Raw genomic sequence first — 14,002 nt, 5'->3', positions numbered from 1 at the left:
TTTTCCATTTATAATGGCTCTTTCTTAGCACCAACCCCCAAGTCACATGTGAACCGTTTAGTACCTGTCTATTGAGTTCTTCCAAATTTTGTCTTATACCCGACCCTTTCCACAACTTCTTGCCCCACAGCCCCAGCCAGCCCAGTTCCCCCACCCCAACCACTCCCAAAAATAAAATAAAATAAAATTAAAATGCCCTAGAAAAGAAATTTGTTTTAAAATTTTAACCAAAGAAAAACCATCAAGGGTTTCTTTTCTTCAATCAGAAATCAGAACATCATATATGAAAAATCTGTTTACAGTAAATGTGAGCAGCTTCAAAATTCATCAAAATCTCAAATGACATGAATTTAGAAGTGTACAAGCACATAACCAGGCAATTAAGTTCACATAAGAATGATAAGACTACAGTGTCCAACATCAAGGTCAAGCTTCCACAAACAAAGAAAATACATTTCCATAGATCCAAGTGCCAAGCAAAAGTTGGTTCTCATCTGAAAATTGAGCAGAAAGTTCTTGTTGTTCTAAATATATGTGCAGGAGACAACAACAAACCCCCTCTCCCGTGAGAGAGAGAGAGAGAGAGAGAAAGATTGGGGGAGCACAAAAAAGCCTTCGACCCAGTAATTGATACTCTTTCCTTCCTGTTGGATTTAATTCTACAAAAGCATCCAAGTAGTTGGTAAGAGAAAGCACTGCAGCATAGCAAACACCATTCAATGTGCCAACCTATTGAGATGTTGAAATGTTCGCTGCTTAATCCATTGCCTATCATATGGCAAGTAAGCCTGAATTGAGTGATTGTAACTGGACACCATAAACAACAGCAATGTCAATTATCATTCCACCAGGGCCATGTCAATTATACATGCAAACAGCTGCACACAATTGTACACTAAACCTTGGAGGATTATAAATACAACCATTCTTTTACTTCTCACTTGAACATCATATACAGTGGTTAAAATACAGATTACTATAGAAAGAAAAGGGTCATCCGTATTGACACACTAATTGGTTTTCAAGACCCCAAGCTCCATAGAGCTGCAAAATGAGCTAACTTACAGGCATCTAACTGAAGTGCAAGTACAGAAGACTTATTTTTTCAACATACGGGATCTCACCAGAGAGCTCCAAATGAAAGAACCGCAGGCATAAAACACAAGTACAATCAAAAGTCTTCTCGGAGCCAAGGATAGAATCATCAAGTATAAAGATGTGGTTAAAGGCATGTCTATGCATTTATATTTACATTTTTTGGATATATTGTGCTACATAAATGGTAAAAAGTAAAAACAAAATATTTGCATGCAAAGTACATTTGTACATATCAATTAAAATGTATTTACTATCATCTCTTCATCTTGATGTCCTATTTTTTATTTTTTTTTTAAGATTTAATGCCACTATTTTCAAATCATTTCACACTAGTGTTGTTCTATGCTTGTGCTTGATAGGGCAACAGCCATTTTGTGTTTTTTTGTTGCTATTTTATTTTATTCTAATATTTTTTGTTGGCGTGACGGAGGGTGGGGATTAATTGAAATCTTGTAGGAGTAATTTGGGTGCCACTTGGAGCGCTTTTAGGTTAATTTTGGCTCATGATTTACTATTATGGATCCCATGTCTAATTATGTTGTATGACATAATTAATTATGAAAACAAGTATTGTATGAAGCAGCTGTAATGAGGATGTCAACAGTGAGAAGTATGCATAGAGCAAACTATTTGCATAAACAAACATGTTAATCAATGGGCACCAATAGTTATGATTTAAGTACAGTGAGTGCACAAGTTCCATGTCCACCATTGGCTGGCTGGCAGGCTTCTTTCAAATACTCATGCAGCGGATACTTGGGTCTGGTGTTTGGAAAATTCTGGGGCTTTATTCATGTTAGTCATTTCACTCCCATCTTAACCTTTCTCCTTAATTATTTCCCTCTTTCTAATCGGTTGTGGAGAGCTAAAATTCCATTGAAAATAAAGGATTTTGTGTGGATTTCCATTCTTGGCCAACGCTAAGAATACATTGCAGGCAAGGTCTTAAATTTCTATTTCGACTCAAATTTCGAAGTTCCAAAAATATGGAAATTTCGATTTTGATTTGAAAAAATAACGAAAATCAGAAGTAAAACATGGAATTCTTTGTGAAACTTTAGAAATGGTTAACAAACATAATAATATAAGTTTTAGCACTCATATATTACAAATTAAATACATCTATGTTGTGTATAAGGTGGAAAATTTGTAATATAGTATGTATATCAAACATATTTGTAATGTACGTTAAACATATTTAGTTAATAAAAATGAAATTCATAAATTATTTAAACATTATTTATTATACAAATAATAATAATTAAGAAATGAATGGTTAAATAAAATGTTGCTATAAGTTTATTTTTTCAGATAATTTCAAAAGCACTTGTAATAATCTTTTGTTTCGATAAAATAAATAAAATAAATTAAGAGAGAAATTTCACTTAACTCCTAAATCTCTCATTTGAATTCTAAGGAAATTTCATTGTATAACTAAAATTTCGACAAAGTTTCGCTAAAATTTCAAGATTTCAATAAATTTTGGATGATTCGCTGACATTTTGACGGAAATTATGCAAGATGAAAATTGATTACAGGTTACAGGTTATAACGGAAATTTTGATAATTTCGTGGAAATTTAAGAACATGGTTACAGGTTCATAGGTCATGCATGGCTTTTTCCCTGATATTTGCATTATGTGTTATGATAATAATGAGAGTCATGCACATGTACTCATTCATTGTTCTGTAGCTTGGATATAAGCTTTTAAATTTGATGGGAAAAAGTTGGATTTGTCCTCAGACTTAGGAGTTTTTGTTGGTAGATTTTGTTGGCTTTGGGAAACCAAAGAACAGCAAGGTTTTGTAGAGTCTTCTATTTATGCAATTATTTGGATTGTTTGGTTGGAGACAAATGATCAGATTTTTCATGATTAACCTTCTCTATAGATCTTACTAGGGAAAGAGTTGCGTTTTTGGCTTCATTGTGGGTGTTTGCTTCTGTTTGGTTTCACATTATGGCTTTCTCTGATATTCAATGGGATTGATTTGCTCTTTTAGCCTAGTTTTTCGTTTCTTTGTTTTAAAGCAGTTTTAGTATTTATTTTCATTTTTATTTTGTAAAGTGAGGATTTCTTATCCTCTTGTACTCGCCTCTTCTCTTTTAATGAATTTCTTCTTTTTCTATCTTCAAAAAGAAAAGAAAAAGTGAATACCATTGGATAATGCCAACCCACAACTGATCATGATTTGGTGTTGGACTCGTGCACATGCTGTAAACAGAAATATTAAAGTCTATTTATGAACCTTGTGTGGGACATTTGAGGGGTAATGCACCCTCATTACGTTGCTGCTTCTTTTCAATGAATTTTTTTTCTTTTATTTTTCTTTTACCAAAAAAAGATATTAATGAGCTTGCATCCAGGGAAATTATTCACAACACACCATGCATCCCTACCACCACAACCATCATCACTGCTTTACCAACTATAGATGCATTGTTCATTTCTATTTTCATCCAATATAATTCTGATCGGGAAATTAAAACTAGACAACATTTAAATCAGAGAAACCGTGTTCCCTCAAAACCATTCACCTACAATATCTCAAAAGTCCAAATTCCCTCCTTCCCCCACCCCCTTCCGTTTTCTACTCCTCTCCCTCCAAGGAGCAGAAAAGAAGCTAATTGCTAAACAATCTTTCATATTAAGGGAAAGGCCATCCTTGTGTCATGTTGGGATCCTTCTTTACATAGATGATTGAAGGATCATCACACTTGCATTTTTGTTCACTACATACTTTTTTCATCATATTAATTGGCAACATCAGCCTTAACTTCCATAGAAAAGTTAGGGTGAGTTCAGCTCCCCACTTTCTGGATGAACTCCTGCAAAGTTGGGTATAATGAGTTTGGTAACAGCTTTTTAAACTTTTAATAGTCAGCTTTTAACTTTTTTTTGGGAATTTTTAAAAGTACATATTTGAAGCTTCTAAAAGTTGAGGGAGCCAGCTTTTTTAATACGATTATTCTATTCCACGGGGTGTCTTCAGTTTTTTTGCAAATATTACAAAATAATCTGCACATTAATTATATTTCCTAAAATGACATTTATTTTGGTCATTTTAAGCATTCTGGCACTTTGCAACCTTTTGACCATACATTCAAGATCAACTCTTTTCTTTTGAAAGGCTTCTTCTTCATAAGGGGAAAACAATTTTTTCAACAACCTGAATCAGCTACTTTTGATCATTCCTTTTTCCAAGTTCCTTTCCATCAGAACTAAGCTGTAACAATGCAGGAGTTTTATGCCGCTTACATTTATCCCTAAAATGCTCCTTGAATGTTGCATGCCATTCCATATATCTCAAACCACAGGGTTTAACCATGCACACCCAAGTCCCCAAGGGGGCAACCAACAGCAGAACAGTATTTTTTTTGTATGGGTCACAGATATAAATTGCAGTGTTTTAAAAGGCGAAGGCGTATGGTGAGGCGCTTTACCCTCCGCGAGGCGAAGCGTAAGCCCCAAGGCATTGAGGCGTAAGCATTTTGGGACTGTATTTTTTTAAATAATTAATAAATAAAATCAATTTATATATAGTAAAAAAAAATGAGAAAAACTTTAGAATAATGGAGAAAAAAAATATATAACTTTTAAATATCATATAGGCCAAAACATTACAAATGGTTCCCATAAATTTTTAAATTTAAAAATTAAAAAGCTTAGGCGCCTTTTAAAACATTGGTTTTTAATGTAAAAGAGGAGCTCGAATTTTTTACATTAAGCCCAAAATCTTGAAACCTAGGGCAAAATAGCTCCCAGCTGTGATACCCCTAGAAGAAAGGTTTAAAAAGAATTTGATATAACTACTCGTATCAACAAGATGTACCTTTCTTTTCGGGAGCCTTCCCATAAGAACTCCACGGTTAAGCGTGTTTGGCTTTGAGTAATCTTGGGATGGGTGATCTTTTGGGAAGTTTTCTCAGGAAGTGTGTGAATGAGGACAAAACACACTGAAAATGATACGTATTGGTCTATTGGGCCAGTCATTAGTCCGATAAGGTCCGCCCCCTTGTTGTTTGGACCAAATGGAGGAGGAGACGCAGTGCTTCCTGGCAGACCCAGGTTGGGGCGTTACACCAGCTCTGTTTGACAGCTTCGATGTTCCCTTCGCGCAATCTCGTCTCCCTCTAGCCCCCCTCTACTCTAGTCGAGAGAGAAGAAGAAGCTTCGTCGAGAGAGGAGGAAGAAGCTTCTTCAAGAGGAAAACGTCACTGGAGAAATCGTCAGAGGAATCGTTAAAAGAGGAGAAGACTGGAGGCTTCGTCGAGAGAGCTAAAGCTTCGTTGAGAGAGGAGAAGACTGTAGACTTCAAAGAGAGGGAAGAGGCTATCGTCAAGGAGAAAGCTCGCTGGAGGCTTTGTCGAGAGAGTAGAAGAGAAGAAGCTTCTTCTCCCTGGTTGCTCAATGCATTTTGGGTTCTATCTTTTTTAATTTATGTTTTAAACCAAGAAGCCCAAAAGGGCGTACACCTTGACATTTGAGGCGTAAAAAGGCAAGCCTTTACACCCGAGGCGTATGCCTTATCCCCTGAGGCATACGCCTTTTTGGAATTACGCATTTCCACTTATGCCTTTGTGCGTTTTAGGCCCAAATCGCCTCAAGGCGTGCCACAATAACGCCTTTTAAAACACTGATAAATTGAACTGCCACGCGAACTACATAGCTTCCTTTTCTTTTTCATTCAAATGTCACTTAGATCAACCAAGGTATCATTTAGTTTGACTATTTTAAGCACTTTTCTTGCTTTTGAAAGCAAAACTGTTTCTGTTTTTGCTTCCAAAAAGCAAGAAAAGTACATGCAAAGCAAACCAAATGCTACCTAATACAGGAAAAAGTCTCTTTGGCAAACACAGTTCGCCTGATCATGCAGCTGCAAAAAATAATGTAGGTCAAGATAACCGTTGGGCAAAGAGGACTAACCTCCCCGACTTGTGCATATTTTAGCTGCATATCTTAAAGGATCATGCGTTTAAACTCTATCTACTTGTGTAGCCTCCATAATCAATCATAACTAACCCCCCCCCCCCCCCCCCCAAAAAAAAAGTAATAAATTATGAAACAAAGCAGTACAGTAGAAGAGAAGGAGAATACAAAAGAGTGAGACGTACACTAAAGCGCTCATGTCAGCAAGGCCATCAATGAAATTGTAGAGATCTCCAATATCGTATGTGATGTTTCTGATTGCTGGATTTAGCTCTTTAAGCTTCCTTTCGTACAGTCCACATATACCTATGCAAGAAATATACTATAAACACTGATGAGAGCGATACTTATGTATTGGAAAACATTAAATAAAGGGATTGAATCCAGAAAATAGTTCTGAAGCTGCTGATATCAAATTTTAGAGCACAACAAGATTTTAAAGAGAACTAGACGAACAAATGAAGCAAAATACATCAACCAAATAGAAGGTCAAAAAAAAAAACACTTGAACAATGTAAAGAATTAATTTCAAATAATTCAAAAAGATAAAAACCACTTTACATCTTCCCTCATTATTTGGATGTCAAACTATAAGCTATTAAGCCATTTAAAATGCTTGCACTTCGTGAGTAACATAACCAGGGATAAGTACTTAAGTGTAGCAATTATTCTAATAATTATCACACCATCAACAATAAAAACAATTTAAGATATACCATCCATAGCTTGACTTATTGAGTCATAATCCATAAAAGTTCTAGTTGCTCTATTTGGAGAAGTCTGCATCAGAATAATTGTATGTCTGTTAGCCTGCACACAAGGACGAACAACTAGTCAGCACATAAACAAGCCTACACATACCAACTGTTTATGTGTCAAATTTAGTGATTAACAAGATGAGCATTCAAAATAAAGAATCATAACCCTCCTCCTCCCCCACCCCTACCCCTGGGGGAAAATTTGGAAAAAATGGTGGGGAAGGATAAACAAACTGATAATATTCAATTCATAATCAAACACGACATTTTCCATATATTTATCTTATTTATATGGAATAATGAGTAGGTCAATTGTGCAAGTCCTTTTAGGGCAAACACAACATTTGCCATATATTTATCTTATTTATTTGGAATAACGAGTTGGTCAATTGTGTGAGTCCTTTTAGGGCAAACACCTCTAAAAGGTCAGTAATGTCATATTCATTCTTACTACCTTAATTCAAGTTATTCTGATTTCTGAGTCTTTGCTTCTCCTCCCTCCACCCCTCATCAATTAAATCACTCCTTTGCCTTGGTCCGATATTGGTCTACATTGCAAGTTTCAAATCATCTGAATCACCCATCCCTTTTTTCTACAAATCCCATATGGCCATCACAAGGAATTTTTTTTTTTGTTATTTATATTTGTTCTTTGCTTATTTTTATCTAGTATCCTCGCTTTGATTGTACATTCTCATACCTAATATATATTCTTTTGTTATAAAAACTACTCATTCTTCTTGAGATCCTCATTACAACCGCACTTACTTTTTGAATATACTATTTCTTGGTTGCCAACGTTCTGTTCTGTATAATATAGTTGTTCTCATAGTCATCCCATAAAATTTTAGAAGTATTTTCAGGATATATAGCATACTAGATGCTCTCTTTTTTAAGTGACATGCTTTAAATTCTATGCATCTCATATTCTTCAATTTCTCCTTCTTCCATCAATTCAAGATGATGCAGTCTATTGCTCCTAGGAATTTCTTGATCATTAAGGTTAACTTTTTCTTTATAATTTTTTTTTTCTTAGAACTACTAAGTCATATTTCCAGTATTTCTACCATTTTGAAACCTCTAGATTATATAGCTTTGTCTCCATGGTTCTTGTTTAGATTCTATTGCATTTTTTGTTTCATCTATCAAGATTATCATCCATAAACAACATGCCAATGGAACCTCCTATTGACTATGTGAAGTGGAGACCAAAATTCACAATGATTGTTCATTGAAGCTTATATTCTTAGAGGAAAACAAGCGCAAATCCTCTTCATGGGTTTGTAGTTACATAAACCCTAAGGTGATGTTTTGCTTGCAACAAAAATTGCATGTGGTTATAATAACTTTAAAAGTGATAGGAAACTTGCTTAGTTCCGTCTACCGTGGTATAGTATGGAGTAGACCCTTTCATGGTAGAACCATCATTCCTTATTTGTTCCATGTTTTGAATTTATCAATATATATATATATATATATATATATTGCATTATCATTTGCTTTATGATGGAAAATCACATCTTCTCTTGGAAGCCATCGAATTCTTGTGTATTGACCACTCTATTCCTTGGGATACACATTTTCTGAACCAAATATGAAACTAATCTTTTCAAGCACTTAAAGCCAAATGTCAAAATTTTATTGATAATAAAAGTAAAACTATGCAACATCTAAAGCATAGAGTTCCCTCACCATATCTTGGCTCTGCATAGGATAATTTATAGGTTCTTTTTTTTTACGTAGCAAATGAAATTTCATTAATAGGGAAATAATTTGCAAGGAGGGTAAAAAGATATCTCCCAAAGAAAATCTGATTCAAACCAGAAAAAAGGAACTAAAACAACAGAAAAAGAGAAACATCAAACCAACCAGTTCCTCCAATCGCTATGTAAATCCTGAAAACTAGCTTCCAGAAAAATTCCAAACCCGACACGCATTCATAGGTTTCTAAAAGCCCTGGCAGCAATAACCACAACGTATCCTCTCCATGAAAAATAAAATAAACCAAAAAGACTGAAAATGCTTAAATAAAGCAGAGCCTTGATGCTGCAATAACGTGAAGAGGTACTACACTACAATACTGTGAATAGTAACTATGTCCAAGTAGCATATTCTTTTTCCATGTTTTTATCTTGCGTCAGATTCTACCAAAGTTGGAAGAGAGGAGTTGTCCTTTTGAATTTTGTAATGCGTATACCTCCCAAGGCCTACCGAAATCCCAACAATGCCTTCTAACTTTTCTTTGTATGATTTTCCCACATGGAAGAACAATTGATTTGTGTGCCTGAATGTATTTTGAACTCTTAGATGGAGCTTTCTCATGATTGTGTTCAATGACTTGAAAACTTAGTACCTCTCCATAAACTTTATATGTATTGTCTTTTGAATGTTGGAACTGTTTGCATTTTATTCATTCATTTATTTATTTATTTTGCAGAAATTCATGTCCTATAAATCTTCTCAAATCTGAACTGCATCTTCCTCAATTCTGGAACATCATCAAATGCCATACCACAAGGCTAAATCATCCTTCTTCCCAAAACTCTTATATATAAATTGATACCATCCAAATATTTTGTGTGAACTTCTGTCAAATATGTGCCAGGTATTAAAAGAGAAACAAACAAGTTGATCACTGTCAATTGAGTGAGAAATTTCATCAAAATCCTGATGAATGTTCTCTTCTTGAAGGATTGCTTGATCACCATCATCATTGATCCTTAGTTGTAGTTACTGTTCACAATGCATGGTTAGTGCATTCAAGAGTGTGGTGACACCAGAATTTACTTTAATCGTCCATCAAGGCCTATGTTTCTTAGAGGGAAACAAAAGAAAAACATCTTGTGTTTTTAATTACAACCCTAAATTCCTAAGAGCACTTAAAAGCCAAAGGCTGAAATTTTACTGATAATAAAAGTCAGACCTCATACAATGATTTCTCTTTTTTTGATAGCAAAAAAAGTTCAATAACGGAAAAGGGAGACAATTACAAATAACGGGTAAGGCATGCTCCTAAAAACAACCAGAAAATAATAAAAGCCCCTCGTTAATTCCTCTGAAAAATCAGGCAACAAAACTCCCATGAGGAAACCCCTAAGATTGTGCCAAAAAGGAAATATGGAGAACAGGTCTATCCCATAATAAATGGGAAGGAGTTGTTTTGCCATTAAAAATCCTTGCATTCCTTTCAATCCACAAAGTCAAGAAAAGAGCAAAAATAGTGTATTTCCACAAAACTGTTCCTTTCTTTCCCCTTCCAAAACCCTAATATCATACCAACAAAAAAGCATCCATAGTTCATTGCCGCACCATTGCCTCATCAAAATTAAGAAACCATATACGGCCTCCATACATTAGTATTAAGCCTATTGAGAATCAGAGTCCACATGAAAGCCTGCATTAGCCTTCCAAATAAAATTATTCAAGGGGAAGGAGAAAGATTTTGAGTTTTCAACAACTAAGAGAAGAACGATTTGTAGCAAACGAACAAGTAGCATCCCCGATCCAGATCCTCATATCATTTCTCACTTTAGGAACTAAAGAGTCCGAAACTCAACAAAATGTACAGTCATCAACCTCTCTTTCCTTGAGATTCCTGGAACTGAAAATCCTAAGAGACGCCCCGTCCAAGGAATTTAAAAAAAAAAAAGTGTTAATTGAGGCATTATTAATGGAAGACAGCTTGAGAAGACGAGCAACCAACAACTCCAACAAAACTTTACCCACCCCAACATTCTCCCAAAACCGGACAAGATTCCCATTTCTCATACAATGTTTGGAAAGTTTCTATTTATAATATGAAAAATTCCAACCCTGGCAATAATAGTTACACCCCTTGTTTTCCAGTGCAAAGTAGACTAACCAAAAGACAACTCTTGAAGAAACCTAGGATGCTACAGTGTTGCGAAAAGTAACTACACTACAGCAGCATGAACAGTGACTGGAACAGTGAATTTTTTCCCTAGATCTGTCCTGCATCACCGTTTAAGAACTCAACTGTTGAGTAAAGCAAAAAGACAAGGGTACAAAGTAGAGCCTTGATGTACACCTATTGTTGCAATTGAGAATTCTAGTTTCTTGCTGTGGTTTAGTACTAACCATTATCTCATTGTACATATCTTCAATGATCTTTTTATGCACTAATATTCCTTTTTTACTGAAACCACTATACATGTTCCTGTGGACCCTATTAATAGCCTTCTCCAAGTCTATAAAAATGATGTGCGAATCCCAGTCTTTTTCTCTAAACTTTCTCATAATTTTCTTGACGATACAGAGCTTTCCCCTAGAATAAAATAAAACTGATCTTGTGAAACTGTCATTTCTAGCCTTAATCCTTATCATTTGACTCACTTAGAGGGAATTTAGACTTTTTTGTTCTAGCTACAAAATATTCGTTGCCTAAGGATACAATATAAGTGCTTTGTCATAGGCTCCAATAAAGGATATTTTTCAAATTATTCTAGAAAAACCCAGCCTTAATTATAATAAGTGATCGGCCAAGGCGAATGTCACCTTCTCATAAGTGGTAAACACCTATAGGATAAATATTTCTTCTTCCTATGCTATCATGGGGTGTTTGGTTTGTCGCATCTTTTACCATTCCCCATGTTTGTTTTGGCACTGACATCCTACATTCCTAGAAATGAAAGATTCTCACTTAACACAGGCATGCAATTCCCACCCTACCCCATGGGCATTCATAAGAATCTCTTTCCTATGGGAGTCCTACCTTTGAGATGATATTGCCCACACTATTTTCGCCAGTCGAACTTTAATGCCCCAATAATATAGTATTGCACACAATTATGATATTTAAAATAATAAATTATTCAAAAAATGAAAGTATATTATTGTGGTGACATAGTAATATAATATAATGGTTAAAATTTGAGACCTGCCCTCTATTATTTCAGTTAATTGAATTTTTTAAGTATTGAATTTTTTAAATTTATGATTGTTGAAAATTTTAAGACAGAGATTTAATTAAGTACATATTCTTTGTTTTTGTGTTGAAAATATAATTATCCTTCATATATTGTTTATACAAATGTCAAGGCTAAAGTATTCATTCTCTTAAGTCCCCATCAAAATTCCCATGTTGAACTAAATATTGACATGGTAATCTATGTGCATTCCTAGAAATCTTACAATGCGAACCAAACAAAATTATTCTGATGAGGCAGGCATCCCATTGCCAAGAATGAGATTCCCAAGAATGCCATTCATTGTCTAACACATTTATTGAACTAACAAAAAGACAATCATTTGCTCCCACCATGGATAATAATATTTGACCACAAAACATCAAACTTACAAGTTGAACATAGAATCCCATATAATTCATGAAAGGAAAAATGAACTAAAGAGAGTACTTTACTGCACAATCTCTTTTTCATTTGAGAAATTTTTCTAAATACATCTTAGAAGTACCTAGCTTGCCATGGAGGCATAAACAGTCGAGGTTTCAAAGACGCATCTTAGCATGATAAATAGGACACATTTCTCTCTGGATTCTTAAAGGGTTAGGCACCTTTATACATTTAAAAAACGGTCTACTTATTTGAACAGTGCACAAAAGAAGGTGCAGATTATGCATCTAACTACAAAATGAAAATTATGCATTTAACCATCATAATGTTACTTATAATATTTTTCATCATTATAACAATCACAATCCAGTAGGGCTCAAGGAAGCATGAAGCATTGATTATATTGTCGTAGATGGTACTATTCAAGCCCCTTTTACATAAATCATCCATGTAAAGAAACTGAAACTAAAGTTCTAACTTCCAGGAAGTAGAAAAAGAAAACTCAATTAGTTTAGGGTGGGAAATAAGAAGCACAAACTCCTAGGAAATCACAGATTTGGAGCATATAACAAATGCCTTTTGTCATGCTCAAATGTGAATTTATGAATTTAGCAGCACATTTAGGATTTAACGCATCAATGAAAATTTTGTAACATGCATTAGATCAAGAAATAGGTCCAAACAGCTTGGAAATTTTTTTTTTGAAAGATAAATATAATTTATTAAGCAAGAAAAAACCACCTGAATGGCATACACCGGGATGTATACCTGACCATGAATACTTTGAACATTATTTTCCTAGAAGTTTCTTGTATAAACTTTAACGCTAAAATTCTTCTGGTCCTTAAACTAAAGTTTATCGTGGTGATGAAAAGTTCAAGTTTCTAGAGAATTTTTCTAAGCAACTATTAGGAGAATATATTTTAAAAACAAGGAAACATAGAGCTGGACAGATGCATCACCTAAGCATCCATAACTAAAGCCCACAGGCTTCAATTACCAAAAACAAGCCCCCAGACCAGCCACTTCTAAGTAAGCAAACTAACCAGTAAAAAAGAGTTCTGATTAGTCCACTATTTAAACCAATTCAGCTTCCGCACTTCTTATAATTTCCAAACCGCAAATAACACACTAGAAACTGTTTAGGGTACCAATTTTCAAAACCATCCCAATTTTTAAAACAAAAGAAAAACACTCAACTGCTTAAATTTTTTTTAAAAATAAAAAAAAATAAAGCCAAAATGGGCAAGAACTATAGATAGGCCAGCGCTATAATAAAACCCTAAATTTCCTCAAAGATTTGAGATTTTAGAACAGCCAAATGAAGTTCATTTAGCTAATAAAAACTACAAGAAACGCTTCGAATCTACGAAATAAAGAAACAAAAACGAAGCAAGTTTGCAGATAGGCTTATGCAAGTCAATACAAAAAAGAAAAGAAAAGGAGAGGAGCTTGTTACCATGGCGGAGACAATTGAACTATAATCAGAGCGGGCTAACAGTGCTTATTGCAGATACTGCCGAGAAGAGAGAGAGAGAGAGAGAGAGAGGGAGAGGGGGAGAGACTGCGGTCCGCGGTAGCGTGGAAAATCGAAGGAACCATTCCTCAGTGGGTCCCATTAATTTGATAGGAGGATTATCGACCGTCCGATTTGCGCACTTTTTTATTTTCAAGCGGCCTGCTCATCTGTTTTTCTGCGGTCAATGTTTAGTATCATTATTTGTAATATAATATTTTCCTTCACCTCACATAATTAAAATGAGCAAGAATTAGGGTTGTGTTATAAAATATGCACGAAACAAATAGAAAAATATATAGATACAAGGTAGAAATTTTATGTAGTTCAGATATACCTGCTCCATGGGCTGATGAGATAAAAAACTTCACTATTTCAGACGAAATTACA

General features: G+C 34.8%; 1 protein-coding gene across 2 annotated transcripts; it reads right to left on the bottom strand.

Annotated features, from left to right (window-relative positions):
- Nucleotides 1-369: 369 nt before the first annotated feature.
- LOC131151959 (enhancer of rudimentary homolog) lies at nucleotides 370-13,721 on the bottom strand. 2 transcript variants are annotated; one of them, XM_058103484.1, is made up of 5 exons: nucleotides 13,556-13,721; nucleotides 6,743-6,836; nucleotides 6,212-6,332; nucleotides 730-807; nucleotides 370-659 (listed from the first exon to the last, which is right to left on the bottom strand). In XM_058103484.1, exons 1-5 carry the CDS (start codon nucleotides 13,556-13,558, stop codon nucleotides 491-493), a joined length of 465 nt encoding a protein of 154 aa, XP_057959467.1. In that variant the 5' UTR covers nucleotides 13,559-13,721; the 3' UTR covers nucleotides 370-490. The 2 variants fall into 2 exon arrangements, with proteins under 2 accessions (XP_057959467.1, XP_057959468.1); XM_058103485.1 differs by having other exon boundaries at nucleotides 370-807.
- Nucleotides 13,722-14,002: the final 281 nt, after the last annotated feature.

This window comes from Malania oleifera, chromosome 3 (assembly GCF_029873635.1).
Source record: "Malania oleifera isolate guangnan ecotype guangnan chromosome 3, ASM2987363v1, whole genome shotgun sequence".
NCBI classification, from domain to species: Eukaryota; Viridiplantae; Streptophyta; class Magnoliopsida; order Santalales; family Ximeniaceae; genus Malania; species Malania oleifera.
The sequence above is the reverse complement of the archived record's forward strand: the minus strand, read 5'-3'. Positions and strand labels throughout refer to the sequence as shown.